The 25,276-nt window shown below is 38.3% G+C and overlaps 1 protein-coding gene across 4 annotated transcripts in view; it reads left to right on the plus strand.

The window, feature by feature from the left end:
* The window catches only part of asic1c (acid-sensing (proton-gated) ion channel 1c), a 440,980-nt gene that overhangs the window by 355,724 nt on the left and 59,980 nt on the right, over positions 1-25,276 (plus strand). For 3 of the 4 annotated variants that reach the window (XM_088643070.1, XM_088643072.1, XM_088643071.1), the window contains exon 1: positions 15,222-16,635. The exons of the other annotated variant lie outside the window; for it this stretch is intronic. In XM_088643070.1, the coding sequence (XP_088499196.1) occupies positions 15,934-16,635 (702 nt within the window). In that variant the 5' untranslated portion in view covers positions 15,222-15,933. Of the gene's footprint in view, positions 1-15,221; positions 16,636-25,276 lie in introns of those variants that run through there. 4 annotated transcript variants of the gene reach the window in all.

Consider the following 25,276-nt stretch of genomic DNA (forward strand, 5'->3'; position numbering starts at 1 on the left):
AGTTGCCTCTTCTAAGGACCAGTCACAAAAAGAGGCAACTCAAACATCGCACATATAATTTGAATGAATTTTGAAACTACTGTATGTCCTGTGATCAGATTAAATGAATATGAAGCTTTTTGCACATGCTCATCAGTGTTATTTTGGGTTGCTTTCCGAAATACTAACTACAAGGGTGCAAATAAATGTGACCCTCATATTTTCTCACTTTTTTGAGCAGTACTTTTTAGATTATTGCACAGTGTTTATTTTTAACCACAAAACATCATCCAGTCTGTAAACCTTTCCATTACTTGATGGATATTTCTCCTGTTTCATCAGGGGTATGAATACATTTGGATGGCACAATATACTGTTTATTTTATGTCAGATGGATAGATTACTGAATACACAAGAACCTCATTACAGTAGAAGCACATTTGTACCTATACCAAGGTATATTAACATACAAATTATGAATATGTAAATTAGTATCAATAAAATAAGCTATACAAAAATGATGAAAATTTAAAAAAACAATTGAGATTATATTTTCTGGTTTATATGAAGCAGGTTTGGCATAATTCTGTCCCAATTCTGGCACAGGGTCTCTTAAAAACAACAGCACTTGAAATCTTGGGAGAAATTGTAAAAGTTGTCCCATTCAACCAATATTAAACCAAATTAGGTAGTTAAGAGTGGGAATAGATTGAAAACCTGCAGATACCTCTTCCCCCCAGGATCAGGTCTATCTATCCTTGGTTTAGAGTTATAACAATAAGGACTGTTATGTACATGTTTTCTGAAGTAATTTAATTCTGCACAAATTTGGGCATGACATCATAAATACTTGTCTAGATTGGGGCTTTTTAACCTGAAACAGTTTCCAAATAATGGATTTTTTTTATCCAGCCCCTATGTTCATTAATAACAATGTCCTAGTGTCACGGAGTGACAGAAATGGATATACAGTAGGGCAGTGGCTTGGGGATAGCTATGTTTAGTTTAAGTATACATTTAATGGCCAGTCTTTTTTCAGGGTTGGTGTTGGTTTTTTTTTTCTCGTGTCTTTAATCAAGGTTTCCAAGCCTTCTTGGCACATGACAGTTGCCAATCAAGATTAAGAGATGCACTGTTTAACTAGATGCCCATTGATTACCGCACAGTCAGGGGTGTTAATTAGCCCCCATTTGTTTGGTCTGCCTACCTCCTGTGATCACCAGAATATTCCCATCCTTCATTTTCCCACAGAATATTCCCATAGAATATACAGAATATTTCCAAAGTCCTAAACTCTGTCCGGGAAGGAAACATACATGCCTTTATGAGAGGGCTCAAAATAAAAGGATTTTGGACAAAGACTTCTGCACCTCAAGACACAAGAGAGAATTTGGAGATGAAAGGGGAGGGAACTAAATGGAAGGGAGAAGAGGAAGGCTCAGGTATCGTCTTCTCCCTCCACTATCCTGTATTTGTTATGGAGAGACAGGGTAGGGTGGGGCTCGACCTCTGGCAGATCTGTCTTTATGCATGGCTTCCCCCCTGGCTCGGCTTGGAACACTTTTGCAAGTCCCACACTCAGACAACAGTGGCAGTCACGTGATTAAGTCTGAGAGAGAGCAAGAGTGGCTCGAGGAGTAAGGTTCTGAGCCTGTAGAATGCCTTTTAATGGGGAACCATACGGCTGTTGATTGGTCAAGAGTTTGGCGGGCATCTGAAACCCATGTGGGGTTACCACACCCTACAGGTTCCTGACTGGTTGGTCAACTGTAGGAAAGAGTAACATTGACCTCTTGACCCTAGGGCCATAAACCAGGTTTTTGTATTGTCCGATTGGGCCTGAGCAGACATCCCGGCACCAGGAATAGCCCATCCATTATGATAGCTGGAGAATCCCTAATCCTGGGAAAGTTTCCTAATCAGTAAGAAAGCACTTTAAATCAGAAATCACATGGGATGGCCTCTGTGTATCCTGCACCACAAAGATGAGAGAGAGAGAGATCTCCCAGGGAAAGCACGGCAACACTTAATTCTGGCTTATTAATTAGTATTGCCACTTAGACCTCTAAACAGTGATTGAGCTGCAAAACATCTGCATCCGACCTTGACTGGCATGAACCTTCCTTTCCAGCTACTGTTATGGCTAGCCCAGTGACTCTGTACTTGGTGAGTTTCCTTTCCACAGCTTCTTCCAAATGATCTGTCTCCAACATCATTCAGACTGCCGCAGCGCTAGGAATCGTTTCCTCAAAATGCTCTGAAGCTCAGCCAAGGCTGCACGCTGATCCTCATTCACCCACTTGACTTGACATCTCAGGATTTTTAGCTCCTGCCTGACTTTGTGGATCTTAACTGTCCTCTGGTTCCTTTGGTGAGTTTCTTCTCCTCAGCACCAAACTTTTCTGAAGGCAGACACATTATGATAGTTATCCTAGTTTGCAGCTTCCAGCTGTCTTCACCTTTCAGAGTTACCTCCAGCACTTTGTTCACATTGTCATCAAACTAGTACCACAGTGACTTCTTGCATGATGCTGGCCATGTGATTCCTCTACTCTCTGAAAGCGTGCTTGTAGAGGTAACATGCAACACATGGAGGTTACGAGCAAAGTGGGGTAACTCTAGGCCTGGCTTCTCCTGCGTCTGACCAGGTTGGACATCTGAGTGTTGTGTTGCTCTTACTCCCTCCAAACATCTCATCTTTGCTTGATTAATCTGTAGCTCCCTCACATTCTTGCAGACTTTGCTACAATTGCATTCCTTACTCATTGCAATGTCTTGTGCCTCATTCCATTGACATCCACCTTGGGCACTCATTCTCCCCCTCTCTCGGGTTTCTTGGTGTATATAAAGTATTATACAAGCACCTATTCCTACAAAATAAGGTAAAAGCCAGCAAATCTGAAATTTGCTTTGCTTCTGTTTTACAACCTATATGAATGTTTGCTCTGGTACCTGTATATAAAAGTAAAGGAGAAGGGGTGTTACCCCAGCGTCCTTGCCAGATTTCCTAATGGCCTTTACCAATCATGACCCCCTAATAATCCCCATCTATGAATTGGCGTCATTACTTAATTCTCCTCCCCACTGACAGCTGATGTGTGATGAGTGTACTGGTACTGGTAGAGAAGTCCCCATTACCTGTAAAGTGCTTTAAGTGGAGTGTACAGAGAAGTGCTATACTGTATAACTGTAAGGAATTATTATTACTATTATTATTGTTATTGTTGTTGTTGTTGTTGTAGTTGTTGCTGTTGTTGTTATATCAAAGTAAATTACTTAAGCACCATGAAGTCATGATAAAAGTATAGCAGAGTGTATGATAAAGCATGATAAAATATTCTGGAACATTAGCAAGCCAAGGTACAATTGTGTTAAAGTCAAGGAATGCAGTGAATGACAATCTACGTTTAGCATGGCCAACTTTAGAAAGTTGGGTAAAGTAGGAATAAATTGTTAGACATGAAATATATATTAATAGTTTCATGTGTTCTGCCTAGATTCTGTTTTCGGCAGTTATTTTAATTTTCTATATTAATAGCTGACTTTTGGGTGCATTAAAAGATGTGCAGTCCTTTATAAAGATTCTAATGATCTTCCATTAAACTTGTTCAAAAAAAGAACATTAAGCAGTCTCCTGTATTTTGTTTAACTGTAGTGATAGAGCACTTCTAGAAAGAATATGTTTTAACATTCTCTACATCCCAATTTGCTCATTAATATGCAGCCATGTCATGATACTATTGGGAAAAAGGCTGCTGTATATAGCAGAAATAAAACCAGTTTTCACTAGATGTTGCAAAGTCAAGGAACATTAATAGGGGAAGAGATAACTTTTTTGCTGACTGTGATGGTACCTCAAAGATAAGACACTTTTAAGCTTGGTATTAGTGACAGTGCTGTAAAGTGTAAAAGCATTGTAAAAAAAAGAATCACAGGCATTTTAGCTTCTAAAAAAGTGCTGTTTTAGAAAATTAGAGAAAGTGAGTAAGTGCTGACTCTTGAAATTATGAAACAGTGAAAGTGATTTCTATGGCAAAGGACAAGTACATTAGGGTGGTTTTGTTTTACATCCAGATACATCCAAATAAAAATTGGCAGGTTATTTAAGAAATTAAAAAATATGTAATCAAAAGGTATAGATTAAATCTGTGCAATTCCCACAAAAGGGCAAGAGAGCAAGATTTCTGATTTTCTTAAGACAGTGTTCTAGATAAAAAAAAACACACCAAGGATATTTGTTTTTAAGAGGTTTTCATTTCCATTTCTTAAAGGGCTTTTTTGGCTCTTATTTCATAGTTGATTCAGCAGAAAGATGTCTGAATCTAACACTCCAGAGCAGAGACAGCTCCAGTTATACTTGGTCAATGGGCTGTCTCTGCTCTGGTGGGTGATTTTGGTCACAGCTAGCTAATGGTAGCCCAGACCTCAATTACTGATGTCTAGATAACAGGGCCCAGACAAAACAGTGTTTTAATCACTGAAGCCCCAGCACAATTAGTTTTTCAACACAAACACAACTCTTTGTGTAAAAAAGAAATATTTCAATTCTCTTCTGCATTTATTTCCACATACTGTAGGTTTATTTGTTAGGCTTTGACCAAAATGATGCATAGTGCTATGCTTTTAACTATACTGTATTTCCTTATATTCTGTTCATTTTTCTCATTGTTTACTCCCATTCTGTTGATTTTTTAAGGGAAGGAATGTGCATTGTTTATTTCTCACAATGAGGTATATGTATGTTTAGAAACATAAAAAAATATGGTAAAAATATCTTTGTAAAAAATATGGTATTATCAGGGAAGACATGGAGAACCTTAAAAATAAGTTTTTCAGGTGATACTGTATACAACTCAAAATACCTTTAAATGTTATATATTTTGACAGTTTAGTGATATCTTCAATCTGTGAATCTATATGACAGAAAACTTTCAAACATATCTTAAAGACAAAATAACAAAAAAGTAAATGCAATTAAAGACAATGTTTTTACTTAAGATACAATCTGGGATCCTAAGATCCAGTTTTTGGATGATATCGAATTTTATTAATATTTTCTTCAAATCAGTTATGGAACTCTGTGTAATCTTTTGGTAAATAATCTAAATGATTTAATGTACATTGATGGATCATTAGGAGCAAACTAAAAGCAATGGATATTTACAAAGGTCTCACAGGTCAGACTGTTGTCAGAGATGATCTGAAATCTTTCAAGACCAAACATTATTTCAGAAAGTGTGTTTGCCCTTAGGCAACCAATGAAGTTTGATTACTTGCCTTTTTCTCATTAACAACCATTCTAATGTTCCCCCAAGTTGACTGTTTTGTAGAGAAATAGGCTATGTAGACATAGGCAATCAATATATTGTTAATCATGGTAAAACAACTGTCGGCATTAATCTTACATAGAAGGTTAACTGCAAAACAAAGTAATTACTGAGTAACTTGTTTTGTCTGTTCTACATAAACTGCTATATTCAACTTATTAAAAGGAGTATTCCTAATCACACCATAAAAACTTTTTTGGGTTGGTAAAATACAGTACATAAGTCATTTTAGAAACCCAGTACATGTTCTTCTTTATTCATATATTTTCCATTTGAAAGGAATTTATAAGAATTTAAGGGCATAATATAATCATAAGGGCATGATTTGCTGAAGCCTTGCAATTCAAGAGCTCTGGCTTATTTGTACCGGTAAATCAACAGATAATAAATTCTCATTTCTAGTGAAGTCCTGGGGACCAATTCAAATATCAGAGAATTTACTGGAGCAATTTCAGTGAAGCAGCTTGCTCAAAGGACAACAGCCGTACCCACCACAGGATGTGAGCCCACAGGCCTCCAGATAGTAGTCAAGCCACTACTCCTTACTTCTCAGTTACAGGCTTAGGCATCTGTCCATGTAGAGTTTGAGTGTTTGCCTGGATTTTTTGACAGGTGTTCTTGGTTCCTTACTGAGACATGTGGGTAGCTGTATATTCGATTGGCCAATCTAAATCGACCATTCATCCAGGGACCTGCAATGGACTGGCAGCTTATCCCAGGGAGAAAAATAATATTTCTCTCAATCCTAACTTCCTCCCTGTGCCTCTGGGATAGGCTCAGGCTTACCGTATCCGTCAGGTGACTGACATGGGAAATTATAAAAATAACTCTTCAATTGTAAGTAAAGAAAATACTTTATAATGCTTTCTCAATTTTAACTTTTTTTGTAATATTACTAAAGCAATGGAACTGCCTAAATCAACGTCCACAAAAAACGTGCAACTGTATTCACAGTTCTTCAATTTATCAAAGAACACAAAACTGCTATATGACTATGTAACATATTATTATATGCTCCAAAGTAATAGTCTTTCTAGGAAAAATGTCATTGTACAAGAATTTTAGGAAGCTCTTTTTGACAAAATAAGGGTATAATGAGTTAGCTATAGTAGTTAAAAGCACTGCTGTTAGGTTTATTTTATACCAGCTGAAGAAGGGTGTGTTTCCAAAATGTCCAGAACCTTATTAACAACATAAATCTTCCTTTTTTATCATTTATTTGTATGCTGCCATTCAACTGACTAAATCTTTTTCTGCGTTTGTGTGTTCACCCTTTCCATAAATCGTGACCTAAATTGTAGTATTTTGAAATGGTTTAGTGCAAGATTGGCCATTATCAGTCACACTCATTTACATGTGAGCATAAGAGTGTGCTAAAACTATCAGTTTGTGATTAGCATCATCTGTTTAATGTGACTTGTCTACTAAGTCTATTTTACTATCCAACAATTATATTGTAGAAAGTTCTAAAACATAAATTGTCTACTTTAATGCATTAGAATATCTCACTTCTCCTTAATATATTAAACCATGAGGGGGAAGAGAATGTAGAGAAGAAGAATACAAAGTACAAAAATCTGCCAGCCAGCCTTTCTCCTTATAGATCACATGTGTGAGCAACAGCATACTTACTGTACATGGCAACTCAATTCATCGAGACATTAGAAAAGCCACAGGTGAGAGGGGGGCATTCAAGCCCATTGAGACCCTACCACCCTAAATTAAGAAATCCTCCCCCTACTACTCCCAGAAATAAACAATTTAGAGTATCTTAAAACCAGGATTTCTTTGAGAGGTGGGAGGAAACCAGAGCACCTATTGACCTACGTTCACAGAGAGAACATGCATACTCAATACAGACAGGCAGCTCAGACTGTGAATTTAGTACCTTGGAGCTGTAAGGCAGTGGTGCTAATGACAACTTATTGACAATTAGAGCTTCTGTGCTGCTCTAATTGGACACAATTTACAAGGCTGACAACATTAGCTCAGTGCTGTACAGCTGTCTTTTTACTCTTTGACTTGGCACTATCATGTACACACAGTTTATTTTAGAGATGTACTGAATGAAATGTATTATACTGTATTTATCTTTTACTTACTGTAAATGATATGGTTCTCGCATTTCTTGGTTACAAACAGTAAATGACACCCAATGTGCATGTTTATTTTCATTCTACTATCCTTTAGATTGCTGTAGCAGCTATAGTACTTAAGATATCCTTTTGCTCAGGACAAGTTAATGCTTCTTTTGTCTTGCACAAGGCAATCAAACCAATGGTAACTCAACCCATAGAGAATAAAGTTACCTTTTACCTCCATCTACCTCTTATATTACATCCATGCAATATTTTCTAAGCATTGATAGCTCACAATTACATTTATACACAAAATGTGATGGGTAATATTTAGAATTAGTTCTGTATCAGTTTCTTTTTCATGCATTAATGATAACATAAAATTAACTCTATTACTCAATGGTTCTACAATGTTTTACTACTGTGTCATGCACTAACGTGCAATGCAGTGTACACTATTTCTTTAGATGATAAATTTTACATACAAGTGCTAATTCATTATGTTACTATATTTTGCATTCCATGCTCTTTCTAGTAAATTATAAAAACATATTGGGAAAGACCTCTAGTATTTTTTTTTGTTAAAAGTAATTGGTAATAAGAACATTTTTGTTTCAGTGTTAACTAGCTTGCATTAAAAATAACTTTGTTAAATGAAATGTCAGATTGTTTAGGACAAAGAGATACTTTGGTTCAATCACGTACTGTTTATATACCGTTTATAAAAATAGGCAATTTAGTAATGAACAGTAAAATTACAGTCCTCCGCAGAAATGAAACACTTATTTTGCTTCAGTCATGTACTGTTTTCAAATTACTTTATTTTTATAAGCAGATAAACAGCTGCATGCTTTAGTTCAATTGAACTGTAACTTGGTTGTGCTTGTAAACTATTGCACAAACCTTTGTAGTGTTCAAAATTGTTATTTGCAATAGTAGAAAATGTGGTATAATTAGAAATAAAAGTATAAATATAAGGATAATGAAAAAAGGGGGAAACCAAAATGGAGTATTTAGCACAGTACTTGCCCTGTTATATACAGTATATCCATCCATCCATTTTCTAAGTGTTTAATGCAATTCAGGGTCATGGGGGAGCCAGAATCTATCCTGGCAAACAACGGGCGCAGGGCATGGTACACCTTGGATGATACCCTAGTCGATCACAAGCAGATACAGACAAGCAATTTTCCTAGAACCTACAGTAGTTAACCTATCAGTGTGTCTTTATACTGTGAAAGGAAACTGGAGGACCTGGTGAAAAGCCACATAAACATGTGGAGAACATGGAGACTCCACACAGATTGTACAGAAGTCCAGAATTCATCCCAGGGCCCCAATGCTGCAAGGCAGCAAAGCTAACCACTGTGTCACTGTGCCACCTTTTACATACATATATAATGTATATCTATGTATAAAATGTAAAAATTATTTTTTTCACTCCAATAGAAAACTGGAAATGTGTATTTCAATGTGGACAATAAATACGTTTTCAGAAAACCAAACTTTAAACAGGTTAAGCTTAATACGATGCATGCGGTATTCAACTAAATTTGTGAACTGTGGAACTTAATGCTCCATTTATAACTGCAATATGCTCTACTACAAATAAATTGGAAGTGTCTAGGAATGTTATTAAATAACTGATAAAATGCAATTCATGGAAAATAAAAATAGATGTATTTGCTGAATTTGATTGCTTTTTTACTGTTATTATTTTTTTTTCAGTTTCAGTGCATCTTATTTGCCATGGAAAAGCAAAATGTGCATATAATGTTCAGAGCAGACTAAGTGATGTTTTCAAAAAGAATGTGCCTTAAACAAAATAAACTGTGAAACGTACACAATTCAATATTACAGAAGTGCAGTGTGCATTTTAGTTGTTTTTTTTTTAGGTGTTTTTATAAGACCAGAAGTATAATGCAAAGACAGAAACTTAATATAGGTTCTGGCTTCCCTGTCACCTGGTTTTGGGTAAGGCTGTTAAAAAATAGATTGATGGATTAATGCATAACTTGATGAAATGAACTAAAGAAACAAAATATCCTGGAAGACCTCAGGATTGTCAGTAACCCAGGTAGCAGAATTTAAACAAAATAGATTTACAGTAGCTACTTTAAGTTATGCTAAAGTTTTATATCACTGTTACCCATCTAAGTGGGTAAGTTCTCAAAAGCAGCAAGAGGTAAATGTAAATGTATAAATTTAAATTTTAATGTTTACATAAACATGTAAATTACATTACATTACAGTAAATGTAAATGTTTACAAAAAAGTACATGTTTTTTCCATGTGTAACGAATACACTCCTGTGTGTAACAGGATTCTCAGCCGCCTCCTTTAGCTCAGCCAGCAAGTTCTGTGTTGCGTGATGCCGGAGACCCGGGTTTGTGTCCAGACAGTGAGGGATGAACTGGCAGGCCAAGAGTGGCACGGAAACCCACAGAACTTGTAACGCTGCTCTGTAGAGGTGAAAAGGATCCGATGCAGATGCAGGAGTCGTTGGGAGGTAAGTAAGCGAACAGAGCAAAACCAGGAGCTGAGTCGTAGTCCGAAGGCGTAAGGTAGGTTGAGATCCGGTAAAGGCACTGGTGGCAAACAATCCAAAATGTGAGACAGAATCGTGGTCGAAAAGAGAGCTGCAGGGTCAAATCCGAAATAGGCACAGAAAGCAAACAATCCAAGGGGCGAGACGAGATCCGAAGTCCGAAGGCAAAAGGTGTAGACAGAATTCCAGGAAGGCAAAAGGGTAAGAAACGCTAGGCAGAGCAACAAGAAGTGAACTCAATACCGAGCAACAGGAAGTAGAATAGTATAAATAACCCGGCGTGCCGCACGGTAGAGCAATTGCAGGTGTGTTAACTCGTGCGGCAGCACTTGTTAATAGTAACCCGCTGCTGGTACTGATTAGGTCGCTTACGTGTTGATCTCTGCTGGCTAGTGGTCGTGACAGTACCCCCCCCCCCCCCCCCCCGGCCGATTAGGATAGTCCCTGTGAAAGTCACTGATTAGTGTAGGGTCCAAAATATCCTTCTCCGGAACCCAAGATCTCTCTTCGGGGCCAAAACCCTCCCAGTCGACTAGATACTGAAGGGTACCGTGGTTCCATCTGGAGTCGATGATCTTGTGGACCGTATAAGCCGGGCGCCCCTGAATGCGAAGAGGAGGTGGCGGGCTACGTTGGGGAGCCGCAAGGGGCGAGCGGTAAAAGGGTTTCAGGAGGGAATGAGGGGTGGATTCTGAGGGTAGGGGGGAGAGCAAGGCGGAACGTTACCGGGGTGATCCGGGAGAGAATCCGGAAGGGGCCGATATACCTAGGCCCAAGCTTTTTGGAAGGCTGATGTAGAGGTAGGTTCCGTGTAGATAACCAAACAAACTGTCCTTTCTGAAAACGAGGTGCTGGTCTGCGGTGTCGGTTGGCGAATTTGGCGTGGCACTGGGTTGACTTAATAAGAGCTGTCCTCGCCATTCTCCAGGTCCTTCGCAGTTTGGAAATATACTGTTGCACTGACAACTGGCAGATTGAATATAGGACAGGTTCTTATGGTCCGTGATAATGACAAAGGGGTGATGAGCCCCCTCCAGCCAGTGTCTCCATTCCTGGAGGGCCAGCTTGATAGCTAGGAGTTCACGATTGCCCACATCGTAGTTAACCTCGGCAGGAGAGAGCTTCTTGGAAAAGAACGCACATGGATGAGGAAGGCGATCCTCTTCGAGGCGCTGGGAGAGGACTGCACCAACCCCATGGGCAGAGGCATCAACTTCAACAATGAAAGGCCGGGAGGGATCCGGATGCGGTAGGAGAGGAGCGGAGCTGAAGAGTTGTTTCAAGCGCAGGAATGCCTGGTTAGCCTCCGGATTCCATTTACCCCGGCTAGGTCGGTTGCGGGTCAGAGCCGTGATGGGCGCCACAACGGAGCTTAAGTTCCGGATGAATTGCCTGTAGAAGTTGGCAAAACCTAGAAAAGTTTGGATTTGCTTTAAATTGCGAGGCACAGGCCAATCATTGATAGCCGCGACCTTAGCTGAGTCCATCTCGACTCCAAGGGGAGAAATAATGTAGCCCAGAAACTGAATCTTAGAAGCATGAAAAATGCATTTCTCGAGCTTGGCGTAGAGCTGGTTGTCGATGAGTCTGGACAAGACCTCCTGGACGTGATGGACATGTTCCTGAGGGTCGGCGGAAAAAATGAGGATGTCGTCTAAGTATACCAAAACAAATTTTCCAATAATGTCCCTAAAGATGTAATTTATGAAGGATTGGAAGACCGCTGGGGCATTAGCGAGTCAAAAAGGCATAACCTGATATTCATAGTGGCCGTGAGAGGTCATAAAGGCTGTCTTCCACTCAACCCCTTCAAGGATCCTGATTAAATTATAAGCCCCCCCACCGATACAGTTTTGAGAAGATGGACGCTCCACGTAGGGACTCCAGGCAAGGGGATTAAAGGCAAGGGGTAGGGATGTTTGACTGTAATGGAGTTCAGCCCTCTGTAGTCAATACACGGCCTCAAGGAGCCGTCCTTCTTCCCTATGAAGAAAAACCCAGCACAGGCTGGGGACGAGGAGGGACGAATAAAACCAGAATTCAGGGCCCCTTGATATAATCCTGCAGGGCTTCATTCTCTGCCTGAGTGAGAGGGTAGATCCATCCTTTGGGTGGGAGTGTTCCTGAAAGCAAATCTATTGCACAGTCGCAGGTGCGGTGAGGGGGGAGCGATAGAGCTTTCTGTTTTTCAAAGGCTTGTTTCAGATGTGCATATTGGGGGGAGATAATAGAGTGCTCTTCCAAGGGTTTTACTGCAGCAGCAACCTTGAGTGGAGGACGACAACAGTTGTCACTACAGGCATGGCTCCAGGCAATGATCTCATTCTTGGCCCAGGAGATGTGGGGATCATGCTTCTTGAGCCAGGGAAGGCCCAGGATCACAGGGTAAGCAGGGGAATCCAGGAGAAGTAGTGAAATGTCCTCCACGTGAGTGGCACCAACAGTAAGGGATAGGGGAATGGTCTGCCAGGAAATGCGTCCAGGAGCGATCGGTGACCCATGGAGCAGGTGTTTGCAAAAAAGGCGTTACAGGAATCGGTGCGGGAGCCGGCGAAACAGGGGAAGAAAAAAGCCAGGCGACCTGGTTAGTGAGCAGTTGGAGAGAAGATTGAAGCTGGGTGATAGTTTGGGAATGCTGCGGGAGAAGGGAACGAAGAGTCTGTGCGTCTGCGGGATCCATAATCAGGCTTGGTATTCTGTAACGCTGCTCTGTAGAGGTGAAAAGGATCCGATGCAGATGCAGGAGTCGTTGGGAGGTAAGTAAGCGAACAGAGCAAAACCAGGAGCTGAGTCGTAGTCCGAAGGCGTAAGGTAGGTTGAGATCCGGTAAAGGCACTGGTGGCGAACAATCCAAAATGTGAGACAGAATCGTGGTCGAAAAGAGAGCTGCAGGGTCAAATCCGAAATAGGCACAGAAAGCAAACAATCCAAGGGGCGAGACGAGATCCGAAGTCCGAAGGCAAAAGGTGTAGACAGAATTCCAGGAAGGCAAAAGGGTAAGAAACGCTAGGCAGAGCAACAAGAAGTGAACTCAATACCGAGCAACGGGAAGTAGGTTAGAATAGTATAAATAACCCAGCGTGCCGCACGGTAGAGCAATTGCAGGTGTGTTAACTCGTGCAGCGGCGCGTGTTAATAGTAACCCGCTGCTGGTACTGATTAGCTTGCTTACGCATTGATCTCTGCTGGCTGGTGGTCGTGACAGTACCTCCCCCCCCCGGCCAATCAGGATAGTCCCTGTGAAAGTCACTGATTAGTGTAGGGTCCAAAATATCCTTCTCCAGAACCCAAGAACTGTTACACATGCTGAAAGAGACACAAAACTTTGGCTGTGGAGCCTTCTTCAGGTGTCAGAGATAACTTTCTATTGCTGTGGGCTTATTTGCAGGGAAGAGACGCATTTCTCTCTCAGATAGGCTAGAAACCACAATAAGAATCCAGAAATGTAATAAAAGTCAGTATTTTTCTCAATGCTTCCATGATTCAAGAGTCAGATCAGGCCTTGTAAATATTTATTGTCAGCCTGCAACTCTGCACCTCCAGCCCTGCCCATGAGTAACTGCCATGAGGTTTTATTTCCCCTACTTCATTATTCAGTGGCCACCCCTCTGTCAATATATTACAGCATTCGCACAATATCTGTATGCCTCCTGCCTGAGATTAGAAAGGGCATTATAATACATGAATTAAATCAGCCTACAATGAATACCAATGTCTGAGTCTTATGAAATTTAATGCAGGCATTCTTTTTTTTATATTTAATGCTATCACTTCTATAATTGGAAATACATCATGTTGCTTCTATTGGCCGGTCACCTCTTTTTTATTAGTACTCGTTTTCCAGTTTCTTCACATTGCAGGTTCTGTAATATTCAGTGTTATGATGCCCTAAAACCAAAACTGCACAGTATTATGCATTTATCCATCTGTGACACCCTAAGGCTCCTTCCTCCCTTTGTTTCCCTTGGTATTTGTAATACAACCTACTGACGAACAAGGACTTTTTGGATTATTGTTTTTAATTATGTGTTTTATTTTAAATAAATCCAGGTCGACTAAATCGCTGCCTTAAGAGATAGGCACTATGAAAATGTAATCTGTTGTTCTTGTTTGGATGTCAAATCGATTACTTAGCTCACATAATTATATTTTGGCACTGAATGATGAGATGATAAAGTCAGGAGTACAGTTTATATGCCTATATTACAATGTGTCCGCAGTTTGTCAAAAAGCGGAAGTCTCGGGAGGCCCTAACTTCTTCTTTTGCCTGTGTGACTGACATTAAGGCCACTAAATGTCACAAGCAGTGCAAAATAAAATCTTACTAATGAATGGCACCAAAATCTGACCTGTCTAACCCAATTCCCAGTTAACAGTCTCCCCAGAGCTCCTTTTCCTCCATTTCTCCTTCAGGCTAGTCTCATAATCCCAGTTTTCCATGGCATGTTGGCATAGAATAGTCTAGATTCTGCACACCAGAGACTGTAGTATCTTACACCATTATCGGCTCAGGTTTAGCCTTGTCAAACAGTGCCTTGGGATCCTTAGTAATGATTAAAGGAGTTAGACAAATGTATTTTATATTTTAAATGGTTAAATGCATTCTAAGGTACTGGAAGTGCTTGAAAACTGTTCATATTTCTGTATTACGTACAGTATAATAATATGTATTTGCTCTATAAAGAATGTTTATTTAACCTTCTTTCAGCATGAATTTAAAAGACCATGAAATCACAATCCAAATTGTAAGTAAACACTGATATATAATTTTAAATATATTTTTCGTTTTCTGTGCTCAGCCCAAAATATTACAAAACATTAAGTACTGAAGATGTAATCTAAATATATAGTATAATTTTACTTTCCTCCTATTCTGAAAATATGATACAGTACAGTATGTATCAAAAGAGGTGAATTTATTTTAATTAGTAATTGTTCATTCTGAGCCCTATACCAAGCATGGAAGTTTCATAAATTAAAGATAGTTTAACTGCCACTGCAATCAGCAAGCATAGAAGAAATTTATAATTACTTTGTATCAGCTCAATAGCAATATGCAATCTATTAGCTTGAATGGTATTTGGGTAAGTGAAATGCTTAGATTCCTACCTCAATTTCTTACATTTCACTCATGTCAGAAACCAGTGCATTCCTCTGTGCTATTTTATCTGTGTTATGCTACAGTTTTTGCCTTTGCATGAAAATCTCTCTTTTGTGCCAGGACTGATATTCTGTGGCTTGCCAGGCATCAGCTTGTGATGAGATTGCAACATGCAGCCCACTCTCCGATCTAGTCAAGACTATCCACTGAGAATCGGGCATTAATTAAATTTCCTGCAATCAGCTTAAGTCTCTCATTTCAGAAAACGTCTGTCCCACTGTCTCCCCCCGTTTATTCATTATTTTCTCTTGGACTGGATGGGAACTGTCTCCGCTCCTGTTGCAAGTTAAGACACAAACACATCTCCCAGCTGAGGGGGAGGAGTTAGGCTCTCTGACTGACTCTCAAAAAGGCAACTGCAGGAACCTCTACCTTCAGTTTTATTCAAGGCAAGAATACAGACAAAGACAAGTGCTGCTTCTGAGGAAAAGAAGAGAAGGTTTTTAAATGGATTTGTACAGAACAATCTTGTTGAAACCTTGAAAAAATGATCTGCCACAAGTGGTAAGGATAAACAAAAACTGCCTAGCATGTTTTTCTGATGCATCAAATAGATTAGTGTACTGTTTTATTTGTACTTGTTATTTTTATGTTTTCTTGTAATTGCAAATATTTTATTTTTTATTCTCTGGCAAACTATTACAAAGTATGAGACACATCATCTTTGTGAAGTGCTGTTTTTCTTTTGCTCGTTAAAGGGAATCAAAAAAGCTACTCTGTTACTACAGTGGGAGCACAGTACAGAAGGATGGGGGAGGCATTATACTTCTAGACTGTCCTTATGGGAAATCCATTTTTTACATAGTTTGAAATTATACAAAACTGCTTTTTCAATTTTTGATGATTTTCAGAACCTTATGGTTAAGATCATTCATCTTTCTTACTTGGTTGGTCTGTAGACGAACTATGGCAGCTGCACATGACTTCTCTGACCCTATAACTCCTGAATCCATTACAAGCGTGGTAAAACAAATGACACAGATCCCAGAACTTAAGCACGTTCGGACTGTCAAGGAGATCACGGTATCTTTTGTGAAGAATACCAAGTTACATGGGCTTAAATATGTCTTTGCTCTGGACAGCTCCAAACCACGTAGGTTGCTGTGGCTCTTAGCTTTCTTTGCCTGTGTTGGATTGCTGTCCACATGGTCTTGGAACCGCATTTACTATCTACTGTCCTATCCTGCAGTAACCAAAATCCATATGCTGTGGGCCCAGAATCTCTCTTTCCCAGCTGTGACCCTCTGCAATCATAACCTTTTCCGCATGTCAAGTCTGACCAAGATGGACCTCTACTATAGTGGGTATTGGCTGGATCTCTTGCACTACAACCACTCGGTCAATGAAAAGAGCTTGCAGGTGTTGAGGGAGGATCGGAGGAAAATGGTCCTCAACTTGGTAGACTTCAGCCAGTATGCCCCTCCACCTCATTTCCAGGTCAACACAACAGAAATGATCAGCAGGTTGGGCCACCAGATAGAAGACATGTTGTTGGAATGCAAGTTCCAAGGAGAAAACTGCACCTTTAAGAACTTCACTCCTGTACGTACATTAATAGACACTTTCTGTGTATTGCTGTCTCTTGTGTGTGTTTATACTTACAATTAAATTAGATAAATAGACAAAGTAGAGATAAATAGACAAAGTAACAGATAAATAGAAGGATGGGATGCTGATGATCCCTAATAATGGTGAAACAGCTGTAAAAAGATACAAGAGAGTTCCATATCCTGTCGCATTATAATTAATATTCATACCCATAATTCATTACAAGAGCTGTTCTTACTGTATATCCCACCCTGACTGACAAATCTGTCTTCTTATAGATGGATCCATTCAGAAGAATAGTTTTGACAGCTTATCTTTATTTTCTCCCACTATATAATATTATAAGGCAAATTTAAATGAATGTAATTTCACAAATAAGATTCATATTGTTTAAGAAAATACAATCAATTTTCTTCAAATTAGATGTTTCTAATTACAGGTATATCACGTCTCATACAGTACATAGTGAAAAAAATGTTAAACTGCAAAGAACTTCTTGATGTTGGAAACTTGATGTGAGTGTGGAAAGTTAATTAGTGTTTTAGCTTGAAGTATCTTGATTATTTCCAAATAAAGCTCCTTATTCAATATAAATTTTGACAAAAATATATACAGTGGACATGGTGATTGAAAAGAGGCAATTCATGGAATAATGAAATAACTTTAAATGTGTTTATTATGCTCTTTTATTTTCTACTATTTCAATAAATGTGATCATATCTGAATACCTTACAGCCTGGCAATATCTAGATTTACATAGTTCAGAATTGTAGATGTTTAAATCACTCAATTAAGTACAGTATAAATATGTATTATGATGCAAATTTTAATTTACACTTAATACACCACATGTTAAATTACTTAAATTAAATGAAAAATAAATGAGGGTGGAATGGTGGTGTAGTATCTCACAGTACTGGGGCCTTGGTTTGATTCTGAACCATGCACTAACTGCATGGAGTTTGTACGTTCTTCCTGTATTCGTGTTGGTTTTCACCAAGTGTTCCAGTTTCCTCCCAGGGTCCAAAGATGTACTGGTAGGCTTCTGGGAAAATTTCCCCTGGCATGAGTGTTTGCACGTACTGTATGTGTGACTGTATGCATGTTTGTCTATGTCCATGTATGCCTTGTAAAGAACTGGAGTCCCACCCAGGGTCTTGCCAGGATAGCTTCTCCAAGACCCTGCATTGAATGAAACTGTTAGGAAATGGATACATGGATAAAGTACAGTAAATTATTATTCTTGACATACTGTACTGTACCTCTTGTGCCTCATTTGACCATTAATCATGTGTTAATCATAAACAGACACTTATGACATTTGTTATCCAAGTATAAATATCTTAGATGTGTGAAGAAAAAGATTTAAACGTTTTTTAAAAATCCTGTATGTGTCATTTCTCCTTCTTTTCTAATTAGTTTAGATCTCATATACTATACAGCATCTCCAAAATATGCATGAACACATGCAGGCCTGAATAATGCTGCCACCTCCTTTATTTATTTCCATACTGTTCATTCATGATATACATACTGAGAGACCTAGCAACAGTACAGGTGCTTGTAATAAAACAGGTCAGAATTAACATTTTAGGAGGCTGACTGTCTTACTGCTGATGGTTTTGCCTAATTGTGGTTATTTTGTCAAAACTCCTGTTGAGAGTTATAATTTCATTTCCACACATGGGTTTGTAACAAATTGAATCAGATAACTTATTCATATTTTATAATTTGGTTTCTAGGAACCTTACATTATGGATTGGCTGTATTTATAATAACTAAAAAAGAAAGGAATCTCCTCAGCCTATCTGTCTCTTTTGGTAATTCACCAGGGAAAACAACATCCAAGAATTAAATACTCTGTGAGTGTTGAGGTAGATTTGGCTTAAGCTGCTTGGTTATTGGTGTCATAGCACCAAGACACTTGAACCCCATTCAGACTGAGTGAACCAAGGGCTAGCCGCAAGACTGAGACGAAGGAGGACGAATGCTTGAGATAAATGTAAAGTAAGGTGTTTGTGTTCAATATATAAAACTAATTACGTAAAAATAGTTATTAGGTAGAGCTATGTGTGTTTGCCTTCTAGTTGTTATCCTTCCTGAACTTCAGTTAATAACTCCCATTAAATAAATTGATCTTTTATAGCTCTTTCTTGAAAGAAGACAGCATATCAGCTTCAACAACATGGCTGGGTAGCTTGTTTCATGCTCCCACAGCCTAGAGTACTGTATCTGCCCACAATCTGTTTTTGGCTGTAACTGCATGTCTACATAGTTTTGCCTTTTGTCCTCTGGTTCATATGTCACTTTTGGTTCAGAGGTCCAAAACACTGACTTTGTGAATGTCTTTGAGAATTTTGACTGGTTCAGGTCTCTTCTAGTCATCTTTGACCAAGACTTTAAAATGCTCAGATCTTGTATCCTGTCAGTGTAGGGCATCCCTTTAAGCACAGGAATATACTGTATCTACAGTAGTTGCTTTTACCTGGAATGATTCCAATGAAGCAATATCTTCTTTGTAAGTTGTCAAAATCTGTGAACACAATTTTATTATCCAGTAAATACATGAAATATATTGCAAACACTGCAAACATACACTGTAAATACATTGCATTTTTTTCTCTCATCTTAATACATTTTTAAATATAACATTATGGTTGGTACTTTGGCATAGAGTGTAATTCAAGTTTTAATTATTTCATTCATGTCAAGCATACTGTATATTTGGTTAAAAAATATACTCTGCAACGCTGAAGTGCCTTGCAGTAAAGTGAACACCCTTTGGAGACCTATGCGTTTCTGATACTCTCTGAACTGTTTAACCTTCTTTCTAAATTAGTACAACACAGATCCCTGTATTTATCAATATTAAGTGCTTTTAATTCTGTTAATCTTCACTTTGCAGTTGAAACATTTACACATATTTTCAAAAGCAAAAAATATGTTATCTTTGTCATGCTTGAGTGCCTGGTGATCTGACATTTTACAGAGAAACATACATGTAATTTGTTGCAATTAAATGTGTCACTATTTTATTTTGAAGCTTGAATTGAGTAATTTACGTTAACTATTTTGTTTCATTTGGAATTTTACACATGTTTGTGTATGTGTTTATCTACATATACTGTATATACAAATAAAACCAAAATATATGTTTGCTTTTTGAAGACTTACAGAATTATTATAAACATTGCTGTAGGCTAAAATAAATACAAAAAATGTCAGTTTAAGTTATTGGTTTAATTTAATCATCTTTTGACATTGTTGGAGTGTCTTTCAATTGATTGCAGCAATTTAAAATACAGTATGTTATTGCGTGCCACAAAATGGTTTGATTGACTTCTACAACTAATTAAGCAATAATGTAGGCATGTAACTGTCACTGTTTTTTTTTTAAATAAAGACCTGAAGATGCAAAGCACTTCTAGGCATCATCGCATTACTGTGTTCCTGTTCGCCGTTGTTGACAGAATGGTGTACTCTGTATTGTACAGTACACATATTGTAAACAGCACACAGCAAACATAGATATGTAATAGATATTAATCCAAAATCTGAACTGTAGATATTTGATTAAAAGTCTTGGGTATCTACAATGAGTTCAGAAAATATTATAAAATCTTTGCTATGATTTGCTATTAATACAATCTTCTGGTGCCACTGTTTCATTAACCCATACAATCATTCAATTTAAATAATTTGACGAACAGTTAATTTGAAAAGCCTCATGGCACAGTGGAAATCAGCCATCTATCTGCAGGGAGTGCTACCTGAAGAAAAAATATCCCAAGAAGCTAATTATAATGCAGAGAATACTGCTGAAGAACTGACTGATTGCTATCATTACATTCCCATTACCATAATTCCAAATGATGAACTGTCAAGATTATTACTAAATGTCACACGATAAGCATCAAAAGCTTTCATTAATATCCACACGCAGCTCATAGCATTAACCATTTGAATATAGTATCATCATGTAACAGATTTAAGGTTAAAGTCAAATTTATTGGCTGGTTTGTTGTGTAAAATGTTCTGTCAAGGTTTGACTTCAAACAAAAGCTGAAGTTTCGATTTTGATTTGTGGTTTCTTATTTTTTAAATAGCAAAACAATGGAATATGTAAAAACAATACTAATTATTATCTTTTAATATACGTAAACAGAGTTGAGACGCACAGTAGTAATATTTCTACTTATCCAGAATTGCTGATTCAACTATAACAAAAACAGACTTTTTCATAATCTGTCAAATTGTGTTGTTCAGCAGAATATTAGAAGGAGATCCTATTTTATTTTCAAACTTTTGTCTCCTTAACTAAATCCTTTTTACACCCTTCCCTCTAACCTGACTACTCTTTTGTAGCTGCCTCTCTGATTCATTCCTTGTAAGCTAGGAGGGTTGTGACAGTGTTGTTCTTTGGCCAAGGTTCAGATCTCAAGTGGGAGACAACTCAGCATGGTCATGCACTATCTTTTAAGTCCAGTAATCACAGATGATGGTTGGTTGTGATGTCATCAGCTGTAGCATCTTCACCCTGCTGGTTGCTCATTAGTTGGTCATCTTAGTGTGATTCATAGGTGAAAAAGGATCCAGATGCATTCCTAAAGGCACGAATCAGAGCTAAAATGTGCCAGGATTATCATCCGTTCAAGGCAACAAAAATATTATTAGAAATCGTTTTAATTGTGCATAATTATATGACGCACAATTCATTTGTGCTTTAGGATGAACATTGTTCAAAGACGTCCAGGGTGGCCTACAGTATTTGCATGATTATCAGTAAAACCATCTATTTTGTTTATACAGTATATAAACCTTACAGATCTCCTTTAAGTTTTGCCTGTATTAGTGTTGATCTTGATTGTTGTATTTGAGGGTTTCTGGGGCAGGGAAATTTATGTAATGTTAGAATTTATTTTCTAGGGATGTATATATAATCAAATGCATTATAAATGCTCCAAAGTACTTAATGGAAGTTAGAAAATGTGTAAACAAATTTCATACAACAATGCTACCACCTAATTAACATTTGTATCCATACCATTTGGAATAAGGTATTGGCTAAAACCCCAGCTGTGTTTGAAATATATTTTCTAGACCTTTTTTTCCATTTTCTTTTTATATGACTCTTAATGCACTTGTTGTGCCTTTTTCTGTCTCTTAACTGCTTTTGTTTTGGGATAAAACCCACAAAGTAATAAAAGCAGATCTCAAAATATAGTGTCTCAAATCTTGGCACTGTAGAATTTTGCCACAGTAGGAGACCATGTCACCAATGTCTAGGGAGTATTGCTTTGTCCTGCTTACAAAGCAACATGTGACATACAGTACAGTACAACACTCTCACATAGATTTAAGATGTTTACCAATGGGCCACATGTTTTAATAGACATCTGATATAACATGTTTCTTGTAGCTTCTCCTGTTAAGGTAGTTTAGTGCTGGTCCCACTAACACCACTTCCAACATTTCCAGCAGCAACCATAGCTTCCTAGGAGGTCTCCTATCCAGGTACTGACCAGGCTCAGCCCTGCTTAGCTTCAGTGGGTAGCCAGTGTAGAGCTGCAGGGTGATATGGCTGCTGGCTTTCTCGTTTATGAAGTTAATCACATAAACAAATTAAACCATAAAAATGCACAGTGGCACAGTGGCTAGCATTGCTGCCCCACAGAGCTGGGGGTTTGGGTCCAGTTCCAGACCTGAGGTGCTATCTGTGTGGTGTTTACATGTTCCCCCCAGGTTTGCATGAATTTCCTCCCTCATTCCAAAAACATACTGGTAAGTTAATAGGCTTCTGGGAAAATAAGCCCAAGTCTGAGTGTGTGCAAGTGAGTTTGTGCCTGTGTCTGCCCTATGATGGGCTGGCATCCAGTCCAGCATGTATCCTGCCTTGCGCCTGTTGCTTGGCAGATAGGCTACAGCTCCTGACCCTGAATTGGAAGAAGCAGTAAGTAAATGTATAGATAGTTGTTTGTAGCTAATTGATTCAAGGAAGCCATCCAACTGTAACTTGAAGGATATCAGCTTAAACATCAAACTCCAACAACCCTTTGTGATGGGACTTGTCCTGTTTTTTCAGTCTTTAAGTCACGTCTGCTTATTTCCACCCATTTGCCCTTGTTTCCTACAGTTTTGGTTTCACTAATGATCCTGATTAAATAAATTGGGTATATTTTGTCAATATGTTTGAGCAACCCTGAACATGTGAAGCAAGTCCCCTCAACAATCTCCCCAGTACACGTTCAAAACTAAAGAGATTTATTTCCTTTAACTCATTCCTTCAAGCTTGAGAATGTTCCTAGTTGAAGAAAATAATGTGTCAACATACATACACAAGGTGTTTTCATTGTAGTTTCTTCAGGCTGAGTGTCTCACATCTTACTGTACAGTATATTTGGACTGTATACTTTTGTTACAGTACCTGCAAGTAACATTCCACGCTCATCTACTGTATGATTGCACACATTGAATTTGGAATTCTACAGTTTAGGCATCCTCTGCAAATTCACCTTTATTGATTGCAGTAAAATCTAGATCATTCAATAAATTAGGAAATATAGGTACCCTAATACAGATACAGTATTATATTACAGATTTGTAGAGCAGATACAAGTTAACTCACCCCAATTTGAGAAATCACTCTTTACCTACAATTTGTATTTTATGTCTATCATCTGGTTCTCATTCCAAATATGTGAAGACTGTTTTATGATTTTCAAATAATTGATTTCAAGAACTAATCTTTTATGTGGAACAAACAAGTACTAAAAATGAAGTTTGAAGGAATGTCTGTTTACACAAAACCATATGTCCAATGTCATTTTATCCTTGTTTTCTTCTGGTTTTACAGTGTGACACACTACAGCTCCTGTAACACTCAAACCATTTTAAACATTCTTAGCTAAGCAACCAAAATAACTCACTCCTTTAATTACAAATTTAATATCGGAGGACGGCAGATTCTTAGAGCTGGATGAATTGTTACTCCAGGGCACACAAGGACTTCTGAAATTGAATTCTCTGTAGTGCTTCATTCCTTCTGTTCTTTATTCTAATTACTACATTTTGCTGCATCTGTTGTACAGTAAGTAAGATGTCATGTGGCAATCCATTATAAGTAAACACATTTGTGTATTCATCAGACACATTGTAATTACGTCCTTCTTTGTTAGAATCGTTACATTTTGTTTTGTAACAATGTTAAATCAAACATTCAGGTTTATAAAGTATATTATAAACTATCTATATTATATATAAAGATCTTTCTTGACTATACCTTGCAACAGTTTTCCACCATCTCATCCACTGTTAAATCTTTTTTGGAAAATTCCTGTTATAGTGTAGAACAAATTATATATAATGTATATACAGTATATACAGTATGGTGATATGTACTCTAGGAAAGAATAACGATACGTACAGTATACTATACTACTGAATTAGTAGTATTTTAGTAAAATAATAAGTATACAGTGCCTTGCGAAAGTATTCGGCCCCCTTGAACTTTTCAACCTTTTGCCACATTTCAGGCTTCAAACATAAAGATATAAATTTTTTATTTTATGTGAAGAATCACCAACAAGTGGGACACAATTGTGAAGTGGAACGAAATCTATTGGATTTTTGAAACTTTTTTAACTAATAAAAAAATGAAAAGTGGGGCGTGCAAAATTATTCGGCCCCCTTGCGTTAATACTTTGTAGAGCCACCTTTTGCTGCGATTACAGCTGCAAGTCGCTTGGGGTATGTCTCTTTCAGTTTTGCACATCGAGAGACTGAAATTCTTGCCCATTCTTCCTTGCAAAACAGCTCGAGCTCAGTGAGGTTGGATGGAGAGCGTTTGTGAACAGCAGTTTTCAGCTCTTTCCACAGATTCTCGATTGGATTCAGGTCTGGACTTTGACTTGGCCATTCAAACACCTGGATACGTTTATTTGTGAACCATTCCTTTGTAGATTTTGCTGTATGTTTGGGATCATTGTCTTGTTGGAAGATAAATCTCCGTCCCAGTTTCAGGTCTTTTGCAGACTCCAACAGGTTTTCATCCAGAATGGTCCTGTATTTGGCTGCATCCATCTTCCCCTCAATTTTAACCATCTTCCCTGTCCCTGCTGAAGAAAAGCAGGCCCAAACCATGATGCTGCCACCACCATGTTTGACAGTGGGGATGGTGTGTTGAGGGTGATGAGCTGTGTTGCTTTTACGCCAAACATATCGTTTTGCATTGTGGCCAAAAAGTTCGATTTTGGTTTCATCTGACCAGAGCACCTTCTTCCACATGTTTGGGGTGTCTCCCAGGTGGCTTGTGGCAAACTTTAGACGAGACTTTTTATGGATATCTTTGAGAAATGGCTTTCTTCTTGCCACTCTTCCATAAAGGCCAGATTTGTGCAGTGTAAGACTGATTGTTGTCCTATGGACAGACTCTCCCACCTCAGCTGTAGTTCTCTGCAGTTCATCCAGAGTGATCATGGGCCTCTTGGCTGCATCTCTGATCAGTCTTCTCCTTGTCTGAGCTGAAAGTTTAGAGGGACGGCCAGGTCTTGGTAGATTTGCAGTGGTCTGATACTCCTTCCATTTCAAGATGATCGCTTGCACAGTGCTCCTTGGGATGTTTGAAGCTTGGGAAATC

The sequence above is a fragment of the Lepisosteus platostomus genome, chromosome 8, assembly GCF_059453375.1.
Source record: "Lepisosteus platostomus isolate fLepPlt1 chromosome 8, fLepPlt1.hap1, whole genome shotgun sequence".
NCBI lineage: Eukaryota > Metazoa > Chordata > Actinopteri > Semionotiformes > Lepisosteidae > Lepisosteus > Lepisosteus platostomus.